The sequence below is a fragment of the Staurois parvus genome, unplaced genomic scaffold, assembly GCF_062004578.1.
Source record: "Staurois parvus isolate SC_StPar_1 unplaced genomic scaffold, SC_StPar_1.0 ptg000935l, whole genome shotgun sequence".
Lineage (NCBI taxonomy): Eukaryota > Metazoa > Chordata > Amphibia > Anura > Ranidae > Staurois > Staurois parvus.
Window position 1 is genome coordinate 323657 of NW_028318731.1, and position 25209 is coordinate 348865.

The 25209-nt window shown below is 45.2% G+C and overlaps 1 protein-coding gene across 1 annotated transcript in view; it reads right to left on the bottom strand.

Moving 5' to 3' along the window:
• The window catches only part of SLC67A1 (solute carrier family 67 member 1), a 100110-nt gene that overhangs the window by 19025 nt on the left and 55876 nt on the right, over window positions 1-25209 (bottom strand). The window contains exons 5-7 of the mRNA XM_089656763.1: window positions 17419-17534; window positions 17216-17326; window positions 13247-13347 (exon numbers count right to left, since the gene is read on the bottom strand). Coding sequence (XP_089512889.1) covers window positions 13247-13347; window positions 17216-17326; window positions 17419-17534 — 328 coding nt within the window. The remainder of the gene's footprint in view (window positions 1-13246; window positions 13348-17215; window positions 17327-17418; window positions 17535-25209) is intronic.

Sequence of the window (25209 nt, forward strand, 5' to 3'; positions counted from 1 at the left end):
GGGAAAGGAAAAAGGAAAGGGGAAGGAGGCAAAGGAGGGAGGAAGGAGTAAAAGATGGAAAGAAAGAAGGATTGAGGGAAGAAAAGTTGGAGAAATAAAATAAGGAAGGAAGGAAAGGGGAAAAGAGGGATAGAGCGAGGAAAGGAAAAGAAGGAGGCAAGGGAGGAATGAAGGGAGGAAGGAAGGAGAGACAGAAAGAAAAAAGATTGAGGGAAGGAAAGTTGGAGGAAAGGAAGGAAGGAAAGAAGGAAGGGAGGGAAAGGAAGGGAAAGGAAAGATAGAAAAAGGAAGGGAAAGGAAAGGGAGGGAAGGAGAAAGGAAAAGGGAAGGAGGCAAGGGAGGAAGGGAGGGAGGAAGGAGGAAAAGATGGAAAGAAAGAAATATTGAGGAAAGGAAAGTTGGAGAAAGAAAAAGAAGGAAGGGAGGATAGGGGAAAAGAGGGAGAGAGGGAGGAAAGGAAAAAAAGGAAGCAAGGGAGGAAGGAAGGGAGAAAGGAGGGAAAGGCGGAAAGAAAAAAAGATTGAGGGAAGGAAATTTGGAGGAAAAGAAGGAAGGAAAGATGGAAAGAAAGAAGGATTGAGGGAAGGAAAGTTGGAGAAAAAGAAGGAAGGAAGGGGTGAAAGAAAGAAAATGAAGCAAGGGAAGGAAATGAAGGAAGGGAAGGGAATGGAAGTGAATTAAGGAAGGAAGGAAGGAAAAGGATAGAAGGAAGAAAAGGAAACAAGAGAGAAAGGAAAGGAGGAAGGAGGGAAAGGAGAAAGAAAGATTAGCATGAAGCAGATGAAAAAAGAGGAAAAAAAGAAAAGAAAAAAAGAAATAGGAAAATGGGAGGAAGGATGGATAGAGTATAGGAGAGAAGGAAGGAATGAGGAATAAAAGAAAGGAAGGAGGTAAAAGAAGACTCAAAAATAGACAGATTGGCAGACACAATATACAGACAGATGATAGATAGGCATGAATGATTTTGTGTCTTGGTTTGGGTTGCAGCGTGATGGTTGAGACCATTCTAAAGTCCTAAAATTGTGAATTTAAACCTGAACCCCACTGAAGCCTTTATTAAATGAAATAGTCACATGAAAAACGATTGCAGTCTTTTGCTGTTTCCAGGTATAAGTAAATCCGGATGTACGATATCTGCTTCCCCACCAGACGTGGGACCTGGAGTGAGATCCCAGGCCAGGACAGGAGATATCGGGTTGCCCATTTCCATGCAGTGAAATGTTAGCCTTTTCTCACAGTCTGACTACAAGTGTGAGAACAAGGCCGAGCCATTCACTGCAAAGAGAACAATCCTCACACAATAGGAGCGGGGGAACCCCGCCTGGATGACATGTACAGACGCATAATAAAGCTGCACTATACACAGGAGTCGCTGTATGTAATGCCACCCATGTGAGCTAACAATAGGCCGCTCCTGTGTCACACTGGCCCAAGAGGAAGCCCTGCGGCCGTACAAAGCCAGTGAGGTGAGCAAAGAGCACGCAAGGCAGGGCCGCATTCCTGACCGCATTTCTGATTCCTAAATTCCATCGCCAGATCACATGTCCCGGAGCTCACCTGACAGACAGACCCCCGGTCACCGGTCATCCCAGAATGGGGGAATCCATTTTACTAATAGGATTGTAGGTGTGAGAGTGTAGAGACTGAGATACAAATATAGAGCACTGTAGAGATTGCACCACCATTATATACACTGATCCATCTGTACCACCTACCTCCATCATATACACTGATCCATCTGTACCACCTACCTCCATCATATACACTGATCTATCTGTACCACCTACCTCCATCATATACACTGATCCATCTGTACCACCTACCTCCATCATATACACTGATCTATCTGTACCACCTACCTCCATCATATACACTGATCTATCTGTACCACCTACCTCCAACATATACAATGATCTATCTGTACCACTCACCTCCATCATATACACTGATCCATCTGTACCACCTACCTCCATCATATACACTGATCCGTCTGTACCACATACCTCCATCATATACACTGATCCATCTGTACCACCTACCTCCATCATATACACTGATCTATCTGTACCACCTACCTCCATCATATACACTGATCTGTCTGTACCACCTACCTCCAACATATACACTGATCTATCTGTACCACCTACCTCCATCATATACACTGATCTATCTGTACCACCTACCTCCATCATATACACTGATCTGTCTGTACCACCTCCCTCCAACATATACACTGATCTATCTGTACCACCTACCTCCATCATATACACTGATCTGTCTGTACCACCTACCTCCATCATATACACTGATCCATCTGTACCACCTACCTCCATCATATACACTGATCTGTCTGTACCACCTACCTCCAACATATACACTGATCTATCTGTACCACCTACCTCCATCATATACACTGATCTATCTGTACCACCTACCTCCAACATATACACTGCTCTATCTGTACCACTTACCTCCATCATATACACTGATCTGTATGTACCACCTACCTTCATCATATACACTGATCTATCTGTACCACCTACCTCCATCATATACACTGATCTGTTTGTACCACCTACCTCCATCATATACACTGATCTGTTTGTACCACCTACCTCCAACATATACACTGATCTATCTGCACCACCTACCTCCATCATATACACTGATCTATCTGTACCACATACCTCCATCATATACACTGATCTATCTGTACCACCTACCTCCAACATATACACTGATCTATCTGTACCACTTACCTCCATCATATACACTGCTCTATCTGCACCACCTACCTCCATTATATACACTGATCTGTCTGCACCACCTACCTCCATCATATACACTGATCCATCTGTACCACCTACCTCCATCATATACACTGTTCTATCTGCACCACCTACCTCCATTATATACATTGATCTATTTGTACCACCTACCTCCATCATATACAATGATCTACCTGCACCACCTACCTCCATCATCATATACACTAAACTATCTGCACCACTCATCTCCACTATATACACTGATCTATCTGTACCACCTACCTCCATTATAAACACTGATCTATCTGCATTACCTACCTCCATCAAATATACAGATCTATCTGCACCAGGGGCGGACTGACAACTCATGGGGCCCCCGGGCAATAGGGGATCATGGGGCCCCTGTGACCTTGCCCAAACTCAAAAAAGCCGTACCAGGGGATCTCATGGGGCCCCCTACTGACCCCGGGCCCTCGGGCAGTGCCCGAGTTCCAAATGGTCAGTCCGCCCCTAATCTGCACCACATTATATACTCTACATTATATACACTGATCTGTACATGATCTATACCATTTTACAGAGCACACTGAACATTCACACCATTCCCTGTGGCAGCAGAGAATGAAATGTCTTCTTATTACCAGGGCATACAGTCCCTAGGGCTGCTCTGGGTGGAAGTGAATTGACCTTCAAGAATGCTTTTTTGGATCGTGGGAAAAAAATTAGACAAAAACACTGGAAGAAAGAACCAATACTATGCAGATAATGTCCATGCTGCAAGTTGTATCCAAGACATCAGTGCTGCAATTAAGGCAGTGTTTCTCAACTCCAGTCCTCATGGACCCCCAACAGGTCATGTTTTCAGGATTTCCCTCAGATGAAACAGCTGTGGTAACTACTAAGGCAGTGAAACTGATCAAATCACCTGTGCAAAATAATGGAAATCCTGAAAACATGACCTGTTGGGGGTCCATGAGGACTGGAATTGAGAAACACTGAATTAAGGAATGAAGGAAGGAGAGAGGAAAGGAGGAAAGCAAGGAAGGAAGAATTGGAAAGAAAGGATTGATATAAAAAGGGATGGAAGGATAGAGGAAGCAAGGGGGAATGGATGGATGGAAAAAAGGAAAGATTGAGGGAAGTGAGGAATAATGGATGGATAGAAGAAAGGAAGGAATGAGAAAGGGAAGTGAGGAAGAATGGCTGGATAGACGAAAGGAAGGAAGGAAGGAGAGAGGGAAGTGAGAAATAATGGATGGATAGATGAAAAGAAGGAAGGAGAGAGGGAAGTGAGAAAGAATGGATGGATAGAAGAAAGGAAGGAAGGAAAGAGGGAAGTGAGAAATAATGGATGGATAGATGAAAAGAAGGAAGGAGAGACGGAAGTTAAGAAGAATGGATGGATAGATTAAAAAGAAGGAAGAATAGAGATCAGTGAGGAAGAATGGATGAATAGAAGAAGGGAAGGATAGAGGGAAGTGAGGAAGAATGGGTGGAAAGTTGGACAGAAGGTTACAGGAAAGCAAGGAGGAAAGAAAGGAAGAAAAGAGAAAAGAAAGGAAGGAAGGCAGAAAGGAAGGACAGAAGAAATGAAATAAGTAAGGCAGGAATGACGGATAGAAGATAGTAAGGAAGGAAAGAAGGATAGAAATTCTTCCTTCTGTCCTTCCTTTCTTACTATCTTCTATCCTGAAAGGAAGGACAGAAGAAAGAATAGAGGAAAGGAAGGAAGGAAGGAAGGAAGGAAGGTAGGAAGGATAGAGAAAAGGAAAGAAGTATGGCAGGAATAACAGATAGAAGATAGTAAGGAAGGAAGGAAGTTCATTCTTCTATACTTCCTTACTATCTTCTATCCTGAAAGCAAGAACAGAAGAAAGGATAGAGGAAAGAAGGGAGGGAAGTAAGGAAAGTGGAAACCGGCGGGGTTGAGAGAAGGAGGTAAGAAAAAAGGAAGGAGGGAATGGAAGGAAGGATAAAGGAAAAGAAAGAAAGAAAGAAAGGATAAAGGGATAGAAAGATGAAAGAATTAATAGAAGAAAGGAGGGAAGGATAAAAGAATAGAGAAATGGAGGGAAAGAAGGAAGGAGAGAAGGAAGGATAGAGGAAAAAGGAGAGAGGGAAGGAAAAATGGAGAGATGGGAGGAGGAAAGAAGGAAAGAGGGAGGGAGGTAAAAAGGGAAGGAAGGATAGAGAATAGGATACAAATAAAGAAGGAAGGAAAGAAGGAATAAAACAGAAAAGGAGAGAGAAGAGAGGAAAGGAATGATGGGAGGAGGGGCGGTAAGGAAGGAAGGAATGAAGGAAGGAGATAAAAAAGATGGAAGAAGATAAGGCTGAATCATGAAATAGACAGATAGCTTGACAGAACGATAGATAGATAGATAGACAGACAGATATATAGATAGATAGATAGATAGATAGATAGATAGATAGATAGATAGATAGATAGATAGATAGATAAATAGATGCTGTATGAGCAATGAATATTGCATTTCCCGGAGAAGCAGTAGAAATTCTGCTTTTCTCTTCATAGCACAGACCTGGGGAGTACCCCATCAGCTCATAGCTGTTTGTAGGAGAAGAGACAGTCGGAGACAGACACAGACCTACACAGCTCACATATGTGATGTCTATAGAGACCCCTCTATGCATTGCATACAATGGAAGACAACACACCACACATGGACACACAATGATACATTGACAGGACAGTCACAGTTCCAGTAGAATTTAGAAAAACTTCCGCCCAATAAAAGCTCTTTTGATTTCAGAGGTTTCCAAATACATTTGTGTTTTCCCTGGAAAAGGAATATTTGATTGCACAGAGCACAAGAGAGGACAGCCAGAGGCGAATCAATTCCACTTCAAACTGCCATATTATGTCACCGGGGTGATCAGTTCTGCTGCCAACTCACATAGGGTGGCAAATGGTCCTTTTCGCCTTACTGCATTGTCAGTGCAACTGAAGAGTGAAATTTAAAGGGGGAGACTTACGAAAACTGGAGCATGCTGTGCATGGCAGCCAATCAGCTTCTAACTTCAGTTTTTTTCAATTAAGCGTTGACAATAAAACCTGGAAGCTGATTGGTTTCTATGCAGAGCTGGACCGGATTTTACACTCTTCAGCTTTAGTAAATAACCCCAAAGTGAAACTCCAGCCATTTTTTCTTCTTTTTGAATAGACTGGGGATGGGTTAGCTCACTTTCTCCTTTTGCACCTTGTTATTTGTTACTTCCTTATTCAGAAGTACAGAACACCTCCACTTTTCCTCATCTCCATAACAAGGGGGGGGGGGATCTGTAGCCCTAACACTTCCTGATAACATTGTTTGAGATAACCCATCAGACGGCCCAGGATATAGTACTTCTGGCAGGATCAACAGGTTTTTTTTTTTTATATATATTTAACAGACCGAGAGAGCCTAAATAAGAGAAGTTCATTGTTGGGTTTAGATACTATTTGAGTTCACAGAGATAAGTTTTTTTCTACTTTTTTTCAGCTGAACTTTGTAGTCTTTGAAGCACAAACAAAGAAAAATATCAGCTCGTCAGGAATGCGTTTTGTCAATTGTAAACAAAAGAGGAAGGAAATGAGCTCTGCGTGAAATAACAACCACCCAGATCTCTGTGTACATGCCGAGGGGCCAAATCACCCCAAACACAGACTGTTCTTTCACAGCTGCCATAAAGGATTCTGTCCTGAGAAGCTCGGGGCCACACCAGTGACAGGGGCCCCTCCACCAGTGACTGGGGCCCCTGTGTGCTGGGGAGGGGGAGGGGGGTGGGGGGCATAATATAAACATATGTCTCCTAAAATTATTTCCAGGGACATTATATAACATATTATAATATAAATACATAATATATAACATTATAATATAATAATAAATATATATATATATAACAAAATAATAATAAAAAATACAGGCATGCCTTGGTTTACGAACGCCTCGGTTAACGTAATTTTTGGTTTATGAATGAAAATCCATTGAGAATAATGCCTAAGTTTACGAAATTTTTTTGCAATACGAATCTTTTATATCACCGGCCCCGTGCCTTTAAAGTGCACTTTATAAAGAGTTTTGAACGCATAAAATACTTTTTTTTTACTTTTTTCTGACCTCCGGAAAGGATTAATTGGTTTTCAACGCATTTACAAATTTTTTTTTAATCATGTCCCTGTACAGTATTGATGCCTTTAACCTCCCTGGCAGTATTCCCGAGTGTAGCAAAGTTTCAGTACCAAAAGTGGTAACCCCGAGCTACACTTGGGAATACCTTGCAGCGCTGCTCTGGGATCTCTTCTGCACTTACCTTGTCCTGCGCTCCCGCGATGTCCCCCCTGCAGTGTCCCTGGCAGGGGCAAACTGACAACTCATGGGGCCCCTCGGGCAATAGGAGAACATGGGGCCCCTGTGTCCTTGCCCAAACTCAAAAAAGCCTATGAAAAAGGTACCAGGGGCATCTCATGGGGCCCCCTACTGATCCCGGGCCCTCAGGCAGTGCCCGAGTTTCCAAATGGTCAGTCCGCCCCTGGTCCCCGGCAATGTCCTCCGGTGGATGCCAGCCTCTGTCTTTCGGGTTCCATTCCCAGCGACGTCGGGACATACGGGGGACGGAACGGCGGGAAATTTAAAAATGTAAAAAAGTGACATTCACTCAATACACTAAAATCACATAGTATAACATTCCTGTATCAAACCATTTCACATACATTGTGTCCCGAGTGCTTTGTCCGGCGCCCTGCCTGCATTTTTACTGTTCTTTCTGCCTGGAAACTGAGAAACGTCCATGGGGTCCAAAAAGCGTCCCTTTAGGTCAAAAGCGGTTTTAGACCGGCTAGAGAACAGCGATAGTAAATCAGAACCACTTGCAGAATTGAGTGATAATGATTCGTGGGGGAAATTCCTCATCAGACACTGAAAACGATTCTGCGACTTTGCTCAGTGATGTGCGAACTTGGCGCTCTATTTCACATTTCAGTGTTTTTGGTTTGATTATATTATTGAATTAAATTTATTATTATTATATTATTATTTTTTATGATTATTTATTATACAATAATTTATGATTTCGTGTTTCAAATTTTATCCTACCCGGGATGTTTATTAGACTCTTGTTCAGACAGATTTCAGTGAGTTATTCCTAAAAATTACAGGCCTACAATAAAAAAACAACATATTTCCATGCAAAAAAATGTACCACTTTGAGCACAGAAATATTGACATAATCATACTGCTAGGGAGGTTAATCATGTCCCTGTACAGTATTGTTGCCTTTAAAGTGCACTTTCTACAGAGTTTTGAACAGATAAAAGACTTTTTTTTTACTTTTTTCTGACCTCGGGAACGGATTTATTGGTTTTCAATGCATTCCTATGGGAAACTGTGTTTCGGTTAACAAATTTTTCTCAATTCGAAACGTCCAGCAGAACACATTAAATTCGTACGCCTGTATATAAAATGACATTCAACTGTTCCCAATACAGAACCGTAGAACATTGTCACCATGGTCAATTAATTTATCTGTATTATAAAATGTATTTACATTTTCAGTTAAACATACTACAATGTAACAAAAGTATTTTAACAGATATACCATAAACCATATGCATGTGAATGTAAGTGAAATCTGCTTTTATTTTGCTTTCTCTGGTTCCTCCCTCCCTCTCCTCAGCATGCTAATTACATTCTTAAATAAAACGTTTTGAGATTTCATTATGTACCGTATTCTAGACCCAGTGATGACATCACTGGGTCTCTGTACCAGGGGCAAACTGACCATTGGGAAACTCAGGCACTGCCCGAGGGCCCAGGGTCAGTAGGGGGCCCCATGAGATGCCCCTGGTACCTTTTTCATAGGCATTTTTGAGGCGAGGACACAGGGGCCCCATGATCCCCTATTGCCCGGGGGCCCCATGAGTTGTCAGTCCGCCCCTGCTTACTATGTGTGAAATCTCTGAATGATCACAGAGATCACATGGTACAGGGCCATTCACAACAGTCCATGTGGCAAGCTGTGACCAATCATAATGCACACAGTATTTCTTAATGGCTGCAAGAATGCAGCCAGAGAGAAGGAGAAATGATTGCTCTGTACTTCTCAATGCAATGCAGGCAGATGATGGCAGATGGGAGGAGCTGGCAGGGTGCTGTACATAGCTTCCCGGAAATATCACAGCACCCTGCCTCAGTACTCCTCTTGGTCCTGATGTAAGCAGTGCAGGCAGGCTGCCTCTGGAGAGGAGATATACAAAGTGCCTTAATTAGTATGGACGAGTGGGCGTTTCTAGACAGATATTTGCATGCAGACCTGGATCTTGGGAGGAGTTATGCAAATATCAAAATACCTTGATGGGTGGATGTCAGTCTGGAGGAGTGGGCATTCCTCTCCTGTACTGAAATAGTTTAGTTTGATTTCAGTGCACACTGTGGGCTTCTAACAGTGTGCATTAGAAGCTGCAGCAAGTCAAACAGCCTGATTCTCCTTGGCATGCCCCTTTCATTCATTGCATTTAGGTCTTTCCATTAATGGAGACTCAGCATCACAAGAGGGCATTGCCTGGGGGGGGGGGCTGCATGCAAATGTTGGCTGTCTAGGACCTCCCACTCCTGTCTAGGAACTCCCACTCCTCCATACCGATTTAAACACTTTGCATAACTCCTCCCAGAAGCCAACCCACTGCTTGCATCAGGACTGACCCTAGGTTCACACCTAAGCAGGGGCGGACTGACAACTCATGGGGCCCCCGGGCAATAGGGGATCATGGGGCCCCTGTGACCTTGCCCAAACTCCAAAAAGCCTATGGAAAAGGTACCAGGGGCATCTCATGGGGCCCCCTACTGACCCCGGGCCCTCGGGCAGTGCCCGAGTTTCCAAATGGTCAGTCCGCCCCTGCACCTAAGCGTTTCCTGCAGCGTTTTGCAGAAACGCAGTACAGTCCATTTAACATGATTTCCTATGGGACAGGTTCACATCTCCGTGTTTTCACCCGCTGCGTTTTTTGGAAAGGGTCAGGGACATTTTTTTTTTAAAGCGCTTTTGGTTCTATAGACTTCAATGGGAACGCTTCAGAAAAGCATGTATTGCATTTCTGCTGCGTTTTTGCTGCGTTTAGCATTTTATGTTTTAAATCTGCCTAGCAACAAGAAAAAATTTAAAAAATGAAAAAAAAAGCATAAAAAAAAAGCAAGACGCAAAACAGAAACGCCTCAAATGCAACTTGCATGGGTGTGAACCTGGGTTCAGGGGCGGACTGACAAATCATGGGGCCCCCGGGCAATAGGGGATCATGGGCTCCTGTGTCCTTGCCCAATCTCAAAAAAGCCTATGAAAAAGGTACCAGGGGCATCTCATGGGGCCCCCTACTGACCCCGGGCCCTCGGGCAGTGCCCGAGTTTCCAAATGGTCAGTCCGCCCCTGCCTGGGTTAAAGGCTCTTGAGAGGAGTACTGAAGGAGGGTGCTGTGATGTTTTCAGGATGCTATGTAAAGCACCCTGCTGGCCCCTCCCACCAGCCATGATCTGTCTGTATTGCATAGAGAAGCACAAAGTCCCAGTAATGCCATCACCGGATCTAAAATGTAATGAAAATGGAAAGGTTTTATTTAAAAATGTCATTATCAAGTTGATGAGGGTAAAGGAGAAATCAGGGAAGGCAAAATTAAGGCAGATTAAACTTTAGCTTTAACCTTTTACAGTATTTTGCAATCTTTGCTACTGTCAGAATCTGCTTTCTGTTTCCCACATCGCTACGCCCGGAGACATCCGAATTCCGTCAGCCGGGATGTTTATGGTCCCAGCGTGTTATGAAGATAATATCCTCCTCTGATCTTTTATTTACTATTAAAACTCCATCTGAGGCATTATCGGCGGCCCATCTGTTTGCGTTGTGTAGGAAAACATGGCGTGTGTACACTTCCGCTATTTACAGGCTCCGGTGTTGTATGTCCAAACACGGGACAGTTTGAAGTAAACACAGCCTTTTCAAAAAATGTCCTATTTAATATTTCTGCGGTAATGACACAAACAGAAAAGAAAGATCGAATAGATAAAAATAGACTGGCATGCCGTGACTCAGGGCTAAAGCAAATGTTAGACTATACAGGGACACAGGCTGCCGGGTTCCAAGACCCAGGCTAAAGAAATTTCCTACATTTACAGGGACGCTCCCATTTTTTTCAACTTGTGTCGGTTCCAAGACCCAGGCTAAAGAAATTTCCTACATTTACAGTGACGTTCCTGCAACCTAGGCAGGAAGCTATGGCATGGCGTGCCAGTGCTTCAGTAATACCATGATCCAGCTGAGCCCCATCATTCACAAGGCAACCTAGGCAAGAGCTGAAGGTATGGCATGGCATAGCAGTGGTTAAGTGATCACATGACCTTGCAGAGTTGGATCATTGACAAGAAAACCTAAGCAGAAGCCTATGGCTTGGCCTGGCAGTAGTTGAGTGGTCCCATGACCTAGCAGAGCTGGATCATTCACAAGGCAACCTAGGCAGGAACCTATGGCATGGCGTGGAAGTGGTTGAGTAATTACATGATCCAGCTGAGCCCCATCATTCACAAGGCAACCTAGGCAAGAGCTGAAGGCATGGCATGGCAGTGGTTAAGTAATCACATGACCTTGCAGAGTTGGATCATTGACAAGAAAACCTAAGCAGGAGCCTATGGCTTGGCCTGGCAGTAGGTGAGTGGTCCCATGACCTAGCAGAGCTGGATCATTCACAAATGATCATTCATAGGTTCCTGTCTAGGTTCCTGCAACCTAGGCAAGAACCTATGTCATGGCGTGCCAGTTCTTGAGTAATTACATGATCCAGATGAGCCCCATCATTCACAAGGCAACCTAGGCAAGAGCTGAAGGTATGGCATGGCATGGCAGTGGTTAAGTGATCACATGACCTTGCAGAGTTGGATTATTGACAAGAAAACCTAAGCAGGAGCCTATGGCTTGGCCTGGCAGTAGTTGAGTGGTCCCATGACCTAGTAGAGCTGGATCATTCACAAGGCAACCTAGGCAGGAACCTATGGCATGGCGTGGAAGTGGTTGAGTAATTACATGATCCAGCTGAGCCCCATCATTCACAAGGTAACCTAGGCAAGAGCTGATGGCATGGCATGGCAGTGGTTAAGTAATCACATGACCTTGCAGAGTTGGATCATTGACAAGAAAACGTAAGCAGGAGCTTATGGCTTGGCCTGGCAGTAGTTGAGTGGTCCCATGACCTAGTAGAGCTGGATCATTCACAAGGCAACCTAGGCAGGAACCTATGGCATGAAGTGCCAGTGCTTGAGTGATTACATGATCCAGCTGAGGCCCATCATTCACAAGGCAACCTAGGCAAGAGCTGATGGCATGGCAGTGGTTAAGTGATCACATGACCTTGCAGAGTTGGATCATTGACAAGAAAACCTAAGCAGGAGCCTATGGCCTGGCCTGGCAGTAGTTGAGTGGTCCCATGACCTCGCAGAGCTGGATCATTCACAAGGCAACCTAGGCAGGAACCTATGGCATGAAGTGCCAGTGCTTGAGTAATAACATAATCCAGCTGAGCCCCATCATTCACAAGGCAACCTAGACAAGAGCTGAAGGCATGGCATGGCAGTGGTTAAGTGATCACATGACCTTGCAGAGTTAGATCATTGACAAGAAAACCTAAGCAGGAGCCTATGACTTGTCCTGGCAGTAACTGAGTGATCACATGACCTAGCAGAGCTGAATTAATCACAAGGCAACCTAGGCAGGAACATATGGCATGACGTGCCAGTGCTTGAGTAATTACATGATCCAGCTGATCCCCATCATTCACAAGGCAACCTAGCCAAGAGCTGATGGCATGGCATGGCAGTGATTAAGTGATCACATGACCTTGCAGAGTTAGATCATTGACAAAAAAACCTATGCAGGAGCCTATGGCTTGGCCTGGCAGTAGTTGAGTGATCACCTGACCTAGCAAAGTTGGACCAATCACAAGGCAACCTAGGTAGGAGCTGATGCCATGGTGTGGCAGTGGCTGAGTGATCACGTGGTCTAGTAGAGTTGGATCATTTACAAGACAACCTACACAGGAGCCAATGGCATGGCATGGCACGGCAGTAATTCTATGACCTAGCAAAGCCAGATTATCCACAAGGAAGCCTAGGCAGGTGCTTAAAAGCTAAGTTCACCCTTTTCTTCATTTACAGGCATGCACCCATTTTTTTTCAAACCATGCTTTAGTTGAGTGAACACATGACCTTCCAGAGCCAGATCATTCACAATGAGAGAGCATTGCATGATTGATAGGGAGTTTTAGCAGCTAAACTCTCATATGCTGTATTCCCAGTGCGCGCGCCTGTGCACACGCACACACACACACACCCTGTAAACACCAGGGGGAAAGGGGGCTTATAGTGAGTGACAGCCTGAAAACCTGCATCCTGTAGGATGGGTAGGAAGTAGCAATTTACATGAATCGCAGTGTGTTTACTTACCAGCTGCAAAATGCCAAAATAGGACATTAAATATCCAGCCGTGGCCGCATTAAGACCAAAGAAGTCAACGGAAATGATGGGAAACATGAGCATGAAGACACCTGCGGAGACACAAAGTATAATACTAGGGTCATTGGTTCGAATCCCATCCACGGCACCACCTGCCTGGAGTTTGCATGTTCTCCCTGTGCCTACGTGGGTTTCCTCTGGGTACTCCGGTTTCCTCCCACACTCCAAAGACATGCTGGTAGGTGAATTGGCTCCTGTCTAAATTGTCCCTAATATGTGTATGTATGAATGTAAGTTAGGGACCTTAGATTGTACACCCCTTGAGGGTTAGGGACCTTAGATTGTACACCCCTTGAGGGTTAGGGACCTTAGATTGTACACCCCTTGAGGGTTAGGGACCTTAGATTGTATGCCCCTTGAAGGTTGGGGACTGATATGAACAGGGGTGGACTGACCATTCAAGCACTCAGGCACTGCCCAAGGGCCCGGGGTCAGTAGGGGGCCCCATAAAAATGCCCCTGGTACCTTTTATAGGCTTTTTTGGGTGTGGTTTGAGTGTGGGCAAGGACACAGGGGCCCCATGATTCCTTATTGCCCTGGAGCCCCATGAGTTGTCAGTCCGCCCTTGGATGTGAATGTACAATATATATGTAAAGTGCTCCGTAAATTGACGTCGCTATATAAGTACCTGAAATAAATAAATAATAAAATAAAATGGAAGTCTGTATTTTAGGTAGAAATAAACAACACTTCAAACCATGACTTGGAGCTTACACAGGGAATGTCTCCCCGCCCCCACATGACAGAGCTGGGTACCTATGCAGCCAACTACCAAGGAGCGAGTCACCTTCGTACCCAGTGTGGTCAAGCAGAGCAGCAGGGAAGCGAATAGAAGCATGTATTGCTGCTCAGCCGTCTATAAGAGTGAACCTGTTATTTACAGTGCCATGAAAAAGTCTTCACACCCCTTGAAATGTTCCCCATGTTGTCACGTTACAACCAAAAACATCAATGTATTTTATTGGGTTTTGATGTGATAGACCAACACAAAGTAGCACATAATTGTGAAGTGGAAGGAAAATGAGAAATGGGTTTCAACATTTTTTTTTACAAATAAATATGTGATAAGTGTGGTGGCATTTGTATTCAGCCCCTCGGAGTCAATACTTTGTAGGACCCCCTTTCACTGCAATTCCAGCTGCAAGTCTTTTTGGGGATGTCTCTTTGCACATCTAGAGAGGGACTTTTCTGCCCATTCTTCTTGGCAGAATCGCTCAAGCTCTGTCAGATTGGATGGAGAGCGTCTGGGAACAGAAATTTTCAAGTCTTGCCACAGATTCTCCATTGGATTTGGGTCTGGACTGTGACTGGGCCATTCTAACACATGAATATGCTTTGATCTAAACCATTCCATTGTAGCTCTGGCTGGATGTTTCAGGTCCTTGTCCTGCTGGAAGGGGAACCTCCACTCTGGTCTCAAGTCTTTTGCAGACTCTAACAGGTTTTTATCTAAGATTGCTCTTTATCCATCCATCTTCCCATCAACTCTGACCAGCTCCCTTGTCCCTGCTGAAGAAAAACATCCCCACAACATGATGCTGCCACCGTCATGTTTCACGGTGGGGATGGTGTGTTCAGAGTGATGTGCAGTGTTAGTTTTCACATGGCTTCTCGCAAACTGCAAACGGGAGTTCTTGTGGCTTTCTTTCAACAATGGCTTTCTTCTTGCCACTCTTCCATAAAGGCTAGATTTGTGGAGTGCATCCAGAAGGTGGCTGGGGAGATGAAAAATGGGCAGGAGGATTGTAAAGAGGAATTTCTTCTCATCAGGGAGGGTTCCAGTTCACATGGGTGGGTTGTTGCTCCTAGGAGATAGACAGAGGGTCAAGAAGTGGCTGTCTAGGCCTCAGCAGCTGCTGGGCTGGGGGCCCTTGGAAAGATTGCCTGAAAATTACACTTGCTGGAGGGCAGTGGTGTCCCTAGGTGGGTGAGGGGGGTGCACGCCGCATCAGGTGACACCTATCTCACGGGGTGACACCAAAAAGTTTTAAAGTAAGCCGACAATCCCCGCAAGATGGATCAGATCTGCGGTAACATGTGGTGTCACCCCTCCAGAGGTGGGCAGTCCCTGTTGTGCACACAAAGCCTGGCTCTTCCCCTCCCTGTGTCCTCCCATTCTTCTTCTGTCCCCAATCCATCTGTTGATAGCACAGAGCTCTAGGAGTCACTCTGAACATGCTCAGTTTGGTGTGTATGGCTAAAGCGGTTTTTGATTTTTTTCTCTTGGTGGAGGGGAGGGTACATATGATCAGCACAGGGCCAATCAGCACTGTCCAGACAGAGGGTCAGGAGTTATGCAGCCTCATAGGACAGTCAGAGGAGAATGAAAACTCCTCCTATAAGCTTTAACCAGTGCTCAGCTGGACACTGATAGAAATAACAAGACAGCTATATATTGCTGATGAGAAAAGGTATTTGGCAGTTTATATTTACTAAAATAATTGCATTGCCATGTTCTGTGTACTGTGGGAGACCGGATAAAGTGAATGCAGGGTCCGGGGAGAGCGGATATAGTGAATGCAGGGTCCGGGGAGAGCGGATATAGTGAATGCAGGGTCCAGGGAGACCGGATATAGTGAATGCAGGGTCCGGGGAGACCAGATATAGTGAATGCGAGGTCCGGGGAGAGCGGATATAGTGAATGCAGGGTCCGGGGAGACCGGATATAGTGAATGCAAGGTCCAGGGAGACCGGATATAGTGAATGCAGGGTACGGGGAGACCGGATATAGTGAATGCAGAGTCCAGGGAGACTAGATATAGTGAATGCAGGGTCCGGGAGAGCGGATATAGTGAATGCAGGGTCCGGGGAGAGCGGATATAGTGAATGCAGGGTCCAGGGAGACCGGATATAGTGAATGCAGGGTCCGGGGAGACCGGATATAGTGAATGCAGGGTCCGGGGAGGCCGGATATAGTGAATGTAGGGTACGGGGAGACCAGATATGGTGAATGCAGGGTCCGGGGAGACCGGATATAGTGAATGCAGGGTCCGGGGAGAGCGGATATAGTGAATGCAGGGTCCGGAGAGAGCGGATATAGTGAATGCAGGGTCCGGGGAGACCGGATATAGTGAATGCAGGGTCCAGGGAGACCGGATATAGTGAATGCAGAGTCCAGGGAGACCAGATACAGTGAATGTAGGGTCCGGGGAGACCAGATATAGTGAATGCAGGGTCCGGGGAGGCCGGATATAGTGAATGTAGGGTCCGGGGAGACCAGATATGGTGAATGCAGGGTCCGGGGAGACCGGATATAGTGAATGCAGGGTCCGGGGAGAGCGGATATAGTGAATGCAGGGTCCGGAGAGAGCGGATATAGTGAATGCAGGGTCCGGGGAGACCGGATATAGTGAATGCAGGGTCCGGGGACAGCGGATATAGTGAATGCAGGGTCCAGGGAGACCGGATATAGTGAATGCAGGGTCCGGGGAGGCCGGATATAGTGAATGCGGGGTCCGGGGAGACCGGATATAGTGAATGTGGGGTCCGGGGAGACCAGATATGGTGAATGCGGGGTCCGGGGAGGCCGGATATAGTGAATGCAGGGTCCGGGGAGGCCGGATATAGTGAATGCAGGGTCCGGGGAGGCCGGATATAGTGAATGCAGGGTCCGGGGAGGCCGGATATAGTGAATGCAGGGTCCAGGGAGACCAGATATGGTGAATGCAGGGTCCGGGGAGGCCAGATATAGTGAATGCAGAGTCTCGGGTTTAGTAACACTTTAATGGCACTACAAGCATGACACATGTTTGCAACGCGTTTCCTAAACATGTTTTGTATCGCGTTCAGGAAACATGAAGTGTGAATGGAGCCTTAGACTTTACTCCTGATGCTGTCCTATCACACTCTTTTTACAATGACAATGGAAATGAAATGTATATTTTTGTTCCTAATTATTACCAATCGGGAAAGCAGAGAGAACCTTCACTATGAACACCGGCATGACTCCAGGATAATTCATGAGCCTGAGCAGTTCTCCGACACTGAAGACGCTGGTAGACTTGGGTTTACCTGGAATGGAAATTGGCGGTTGGTGAGGGTGTAAATTCCCAGAATGATATGATCAGGCCTGAAGCGATTAACGTGTAATGACAAAGCCTTACTCTGTTCAGCGGCGGGCTCGCCTTGCGATTTCTTGGTTTGTACCGGTATGTAAATTAAAACGATGACACAGCAAACGAGGCTGGCAGCCAGGGCGATGAAGGAGGGCGTATACAGTCTGCAAATACAAAGGGATGCATGTCAGTATGGAGTCAAAACATAATTAGCGGTAATTGGGTCTCTAATATATGCCACACATTACCGGCAGCAGATGGTTTCAAGAGGACCTGTCACCCAACATACAACTAAATGAGTGTTGGGGCTCATTCACACACCAAATGTTTCATTTGCCTCTTCTTTGCGTTTCTTGAGATCAAACCAAATAAGGGGAATTTTTTTAGGACTTGTAGAGCCGGTTCACACCATAGAAACGCAGTCCAGATGCGTTCTGGATGTGTTTCCCATTGCGCATTTTGACATGTATTTGGTGCGTTCCAGTGCATTTTTGATGCGTTCCAGTTTATTTTTTTCCCCTCTCTTTTTCTTCAACTTAAATAGGGACGTGTGCGTTCCAGAGCATGTTTGGTGAGTTTTGGTGCATTCCAGTGCGTTTTATATGCGTTTTACCGTGTTCCAGTACAGTTCTGTGCAGGAAAAATGCAGCCCGTTCTACTTTTTTTTCTGCAACCGGAATGCACTGGAACTGCAAGCGCTGATGTGAACTATGACATTGATAACCATATAACCTACTTTCTGAGCATTTTTGATGCAGAAAAAAGCAACTGAAACGCATGCAGTGTGAACTGACCCTAAGGGCTCATGTACACTGCAGCTGATAAACTCACATTTAGGAGCTGTTGAGCGTTTTTTTCAGCAGCCCCTGAACTCTCCCTAATGTTTTCCTATGTGTCCATGTACACATCGTCTTTTACAGGCATTTGAGTTTACAGTCGTTTTTTTGAACGCAGAAAACTTGCGTTCAGGAGTAGATTTTATCAGCATTTCAAACGCCAAAAGCTTGCAAATGTGGCTAAACTCATTTATAAGCGTTTGCATTTGAAAATTTTTTTTAACTCTTCTATTTCCAGATGCTGTCCAGAGCCTTTTTTCATCATGAAAAAATGCATGCAAAGTGTTTTCCCGGTACTCAGATGGACCATACTTTGAGGTTTCGCATGAAAGAAAATATGTTCGACACTGCTGCAATAATTTCTGCACAGAAATGAGCCGGAACACATCCAAACACCACAAAAAAAAAGACAGCTAATCTTCACACATACTGCTCTCTCTGCTTCTGCTCTCTCTATTTCTCTCAAAATGTCTGAAATAGTTAATTTTTTACTGTTTTTCAGTGCATTCTGGGCATTTTGGAAGGTCTCCTGAGGTTATCTTTAAAAAATGCTTCTAAATGTGGTATGCAAATATATAGGTATGCAAACGCGGCTAAACAGACTTTTTTTAACCTAGGTTTTCCAGCAATCAGTTTCCATTGTTCAGAAGCAGGGTCGGACTGACCATTTGGAAACTCGGGCACTGTTCGAGGGCTCAGGGTCAGTAGGGGGCCCCATGAGATGCCCCTGGTACCTTTTTCATAGGCTTTTTTGAGTTTGGGCAAGGACACAGGGGCCCCATGATTCCCTATTGCCTGGGGACCCCATGAGTTGTCAGTCCGCCCCTGTTCAGAAGTGTCCCGTGTACATGGAGCCTTAAGGTACAAATTTCACAAAAAAATATTATTTAAAAAGAAAATATTATTTTCTTGTTTAATGCTCCTTAAGACCCTTTATTGCCATACAAAACTACAGACAAAAGTCAATAAATTTCTATCAATGATATCATCCAATGTATGCAGATTACTAAACAGAAGGAAATATTGTTTTGATTGATCTATTAGGAACGTCGTACCAAGACTATCTGCCAATCGTACTATTGACCTTTAGGCTCTGTTCACACGATGTAGGCGCAACAGAGCGCGCACGTGTTTCCGCACGCTTCCCGTACGCTCTCATGCATTGCCTATAGGGCAGCTCATTCAGTTTAATGGGCTGCCCTACATGTGAGAAATGCGCAAAAGTAGTCCATGAGCGTTTTGCAAAATCTGGCTGCACTGAACTGTATGGTCCTGTGGCACCATGCATTTTGGCATGCACGTAAACACACAGATGCATGGGGGTTAATAATGTATGTAAGATCAATGCGCAAATCCCCAATCAACTGAAGTCACAAAGCTACAAGTATATAAGAGGATATCGCCTCTTAACCACTTCCCGTCCGGCCCATGTACATAAACGGCCAGACGGAGCAGTGCAGGAGCGGGTTGCTGTTCATAAACGGTGCCTGCATTTATAGGCTGTGTGCGGCACCGCGATCCGGTGCCTGCAGTGTCCGAACACCGATCGCTGTACGGGACCTCTGTGTGAGGTCCGGATCCTGTGATCAGTGATTGGCCAATAAGTGATCACATGAATAGTAGTAAGCAAGATGTCACTTCTGACATCATTGCTTACTATCAGGGGCGGACTGACCATTTGGAAACTCAGGCACTGCCCGAGGGCCCGGTGTCAGTAGGGGGCCCCATGAGTTGCCCCTGGTACCTTTTTCATAGGCTTTTTTGAGTTTGGACAAGGACACAGGGGCCCCATGAACCCCTATTGCCCGGGGGCCCCATGAGTTGTCAGTCCGCCCCTGCTTACTATGGGTGAAATCTGTGAATGATCACAGAGATCACATGGTACAGGGCTATTCACAACAGTCTTGTACCATGTGGCAAGCTGTGACCAATCACAATGCACACAGTATTTCTCAATGGCTGCAAGAATGCAGCCAGAGAGAAGGAGAAATTATTGCTTATATAGCCTTTATGGGTGTAAAAGCAATCAGTGTAAAAAAAACAAATCTTCATCACCCCCCACAAGTAGTACAGTGTCATCTGTACTATTAATACAATGGTGCAACATACAATACCACACAAGGATCTATCAAGCAGACAACGTGTGCATTTCTGCTGACACTTTTCTCAATAAACACCTAAAATATTAACTCTTAGGAGAGTCTTACGAATATTAACTCTTACGAATGAACGCAACTGCAATCATTAATATATAACACTGTTCAACAGGTAAAAAGTTTTGGGCATAAAATTAGCTAATCTTACATAATTTTGGGGTGCTGAAAATGAAAATGACCATAAAAATGTTGATTGGCTCTAGTTTCCATGATATATTCACCCATCTAATGACGTAAGCCATTCAAAATTATGATGCAACTTCAGCTGCATATTGCGCAATTGATACTGGTGACCAATAGAAAATTGCATGTGTACTGAGATGATGCAATATTAGCCTTTAATTGCATCACTTCACTGCATAAAAGCTGCAGTATCTGTAGCTGATTGTAGTTGGACAGCGTCTTTACATTTCGTTTTATGCTTATATAGGCTACTCAGTAATGCCTCGAACTTGTGTGAATAAAGCAGATAATTTCTGCTATATCTGCGGTGAAATAACTTTTATCTCACAAAAAAGGAAGATAACAGGAATGATTAAGAAAGCCTACAACTTGTATTTTGGCTGCAAGATAGGAGACCAGGACAAGAGCTGGGCACCACATATATGCTGCAATTCTTGTGGGACGGCACTGGAGCAATGGTTGAATGGAAAAAAGGCATCTATGCCTTTCGCTGTGCCAATGATTTGGAGAGAGCCAACAGATCATGTTAGTAATTGTTACTTTTGTATGGTGCCTCCAATTGTAAAAGGGCTAAATAAGAAGAAAAAGTTATCTGTGCACTATCCAAATATTCCATCGGCAATACGTCCAGTTCCTCATGGAGAGGGGCTACCAATTCCTAAAGCACCAGAATCCTTCGTGGTTGAGTCAAGTGAGGAAGAACCTGAAGTGTGTAGTCACGTGCAGTTGTAAGAGATAGCCCTTTCCTCGAATACAAGAGAAAAGCCAAGAGAAGCAAAACCGACACAAACTGAAGACAAAACTAGTGAGAATCCTAAGTATTAAAATGATTCAACTTAGCTTATGGCTATCATTTTTCTTGGTAATCCTATGCAATATATTATGCCATTTAGGCTTTGTTATGTAGTCAATATCACTTGCTTTATATTTGTGGAAAGACATCTATCTATATAATTATTGTGCATTATGTAGTCATTACGCCTATAGTAGAAAACTTTCCGTTTACAGAAAAACTAGAGCCAATTGACAAATTTCATTGTTATATTTGAACTCAGAATGTGAAATTCATTAAGAAATGGATCCTTTTGTTTCCAAAACTGGCAAAAAATAAAAATTTGTTGAACAGTGTAATTAATGCATGCAGTATAATTAGCTGGTATCCAGGGGTGGACTGACAACTCATGGGGCCCCGGGCATTAGGGGATCATGGGGCCCCTGTGTCCTCGCTCACACTCAAACCACACCCAAAAAAGCCTATGAAAGGTACCAGGCGCATCTCATGGGGCCCCCTACTGACCCCGGGCCCTTGGACAGTGCCCGAGTGCCCAAATGGTCAGTCCGCCCCTGCTGGTATCATCCTCTTGAAGTTCCTGTACAGCAGGGCTGCAGTCTGAAAGTAAAAAGCAGCACACGCAGCCAAGCAGTTCATGTACTGGAAAGAAAGATTCTGATGTGACAAAGAGATGAGCTCATCACTGTGCTGCTTCTCCTTTCACTGCCCAGTCAGGGGCTGGGACGACCTGGGCTCAGAGGAAGTTGGGTTGCATGATGCTGGCCTTGAGGACCAGAGGTTCTTTCCGGGTTGTCAGTCAATATTGCAACAAAAGTTGTTTTCTTATTATTTTATCTTTTCATTTTATATTGTTATTTTTAGATGAAGTTCTGCTTAAAACAAGTGAGTGACAGATGTGATCTATAGGATTGTAGCGTGCAGTCATTGCTTGGCAAGGTCCAATATCCGATTCCCATCAGGACGGCACAGAAAACAGTTGTTCTCTATGCAAACATGAAGTGCTTGTTTACACAGGATATGAACCAGACTGAGCAACTTGGATTGTGCTTTTTATTTCATTCCACTACAATCCATATAGAGAGCTGCTTTATGTACTTCCCTGATCTGCTCATTGCCAATCTCCCAACTCTCACCCACTTTTCCCAAGAAACCCAGCAAAAGAACTAATTGGTACCCGCAGACTAAGGGCTTGTTCACACTAGCCATTGGGGGGCAGTAAAATCCCCCAGATTAGCCATGCTTTTACCGCCCCCCAATTGCTACTCCCTTTAGCAGCAGAGGCCAGGGGTGTACACTTGCCGCACAGGGAATGATACCTCTGCTGCTTTTAGGGGGCATAGCTCTCCCATTGAATGTTACCCTTTCATGTGAAAGGGGTCACGCTGCAAGTGCCCGCTGGTGTGGGGTTCAAGGCAAATACAATGCCCCCTCACCACCTGTCAATTAATCTCCCAAGAGCGATCTGAACAGAAGACCATTGCGTTGCAGTGATTGCATCCTGTATTTCTTGCACAGCCATGGATTTATTGTATCACGGGCCAGGGCTGCTTTCAGTTCATGGCCCCCTCACTTGTTTCATTGGAAAAGAGTTTTTGCATCTGGAGGACTTCTGAAGGACCTTACGGGCCGTTCACATATTGCTTGTGTTCCCGCTAGCGATTGAAAAAGTGTTGTTCATGCGCAGAAATGTGTGTCGCACATAAGGCAGTTCATTCACTAGAATGGGCTGCTCTATGCATATTTTTCACACTAACAAAGCTCTGGGAACACATTTTGGCCCTAAACCAGGCATGATTTCACACTCGTGTTTTACCGTGATTCTCACGTTTTGTGGCATGAAAATCACAGCACAATGGCTAAAGGGTTAGCACTTCTGCCTGGCAGTACTAGGGTCGTTGGTTTGAATCCCAACCATGGCACCACCTGCCTGGAGTTTGCATGTTCTCCCTGTGCCTGTGTGGCATTCCTCTGGGTACTCCGGTTTCCTTCCACACTCCAAAGACATGCTGGCAGGTTAATTGGATCCTGTGTGAATTGGCCCTAGTATGTGTATGTATGAATGTGAGTTAGGGGCAGGGGCAGACTGACAACTCATGGGGCCCCCGGGCAATAGGGGATCATGGGGCCCCTGTGTCCTTGCCCAAACTCAAAAATCCTATGAAAAAGGTACCAGGGGCATCTCATGGAGCCCCCTACTGACCCCGGGCCCTCGGGCAGTGCCCGAGTTTCCAGATGGTCAGTCCGCCCCTGGTTAGAGACCTTAGATTGTACAATCCTTGAGGGTTAGGGACTGATGTGAATGTACAATATATATGCAGGGGCGTCCCTAGGGTTGTTGTCACCCGGTGCGATAACATTTGGTCACACCCCCTCCGACCATCCCCGCAGAATGGATGGGATCTGCGGAATGAGCATAATGGATAGGACTCCAATCCATTATGCTCAATCCGCAGATCCCATCCATCCTGCGGGGATCATTGGCTTTCTTTACAACTTACCTTTTTGTGGAGCGGGTCCGGTGTCACCCCATATAGGTTGAATGCTGATGATCCCCGCAGGATGGTTCGGATCTGCGGATTGATCAGTGTCCGATCCATTAAGCTCCCCAATCCGCAGATCCGATCCATCCTGCGGGGATCGTCGGCATGCAACCGATATGGGGTGACACCGGACCCGCTCCACAAAAAGGTAAGTTGTAAAGAAAGCCGACGATCCCCACAGAATGGATCGGATCTGTGGATTGAGCATAATGGATCGGAGTCCTATCCATTATGCTCAATCCGCAGATGCCATCCATTCTGCGGGGATCGTTGGAGGGGGTGTCACCAAGTGTTATCACACCGGGTGACACCAACCCTAGGGACGTCTCTGTATATATATTATACATTCGCATCAGTCCCTAACCGTCAAGGGGTGTACAATCTAAGGTCCCTAACTCACATCCACGAAAAGGTAAGTTGTAAAGAAAGCCGACGATCCCCGCAGGATGTCATCCGGTGCGGAGCGCACCCCCCGCACCTGCCTCGGGACGCCACTGTATGTATGTAAAGTGCTGTGTAAATTAATGGCGCTATATAAGTACCTGTAATAAATAAAAAATTGCAATGCATTTGGGATGCCATTCTGGATAAATTGAACCCAAACACGCATTGAGCATTTTGCCATGATTTGGAATTCCAAATCACCTATATGTGAATAGGACCTAAATACAGAGCGTATGAAGTTTGAATTGGATCTTATGCAATGTTATGTACCTTGAAAATGAGACATGCAATGGCGGAAGATAGTATCAAAATGATGCTTCCAGGAACAGGGAGTGTGCATACCAATTGCATAAGATGGTTTCATTATCGTTTGGGAAATCTTTATTGAGAAGAAAACGAAGGACCACTGGACTGAGGATGAATTCAAATTCAACATTTTGAGTTGTTAGTAAAAATCTAGCACTGGGCCTCCTGCACCATGATGTCCCATTGGCTTGAAAAAAATGTTGGTTTTGCAGTACTTGTATGCTCCATTCAAGTCTATGGGATGTTGGTGCCAAGAACGGCCAGTCCAGCACTAGATTTATATCGGCCAGAATGTACTGTCAGCCATTCTCAACCAGAGTTCCATGGAACCCCAGTGTTCATCCAGAGGTTGCTAGGGGTTGACTGTGGTTGATTGACCTTCCCTTTGAGGATGCCTGTATAGTTCCAGGACCAAGGCCACTTGTCCCAGTCATGGGCATGACGCCACTGATCATTAGTGGCTCTCTGACCACCACTCTAGGTCTTCCTTCTGACCACCAATGTAAGGAGCATTTTTCCCACTGACCCCGGATGAATTGGTTTTGGCATGGGTTCCCTGAGACATACAAATTGTTTCAAGG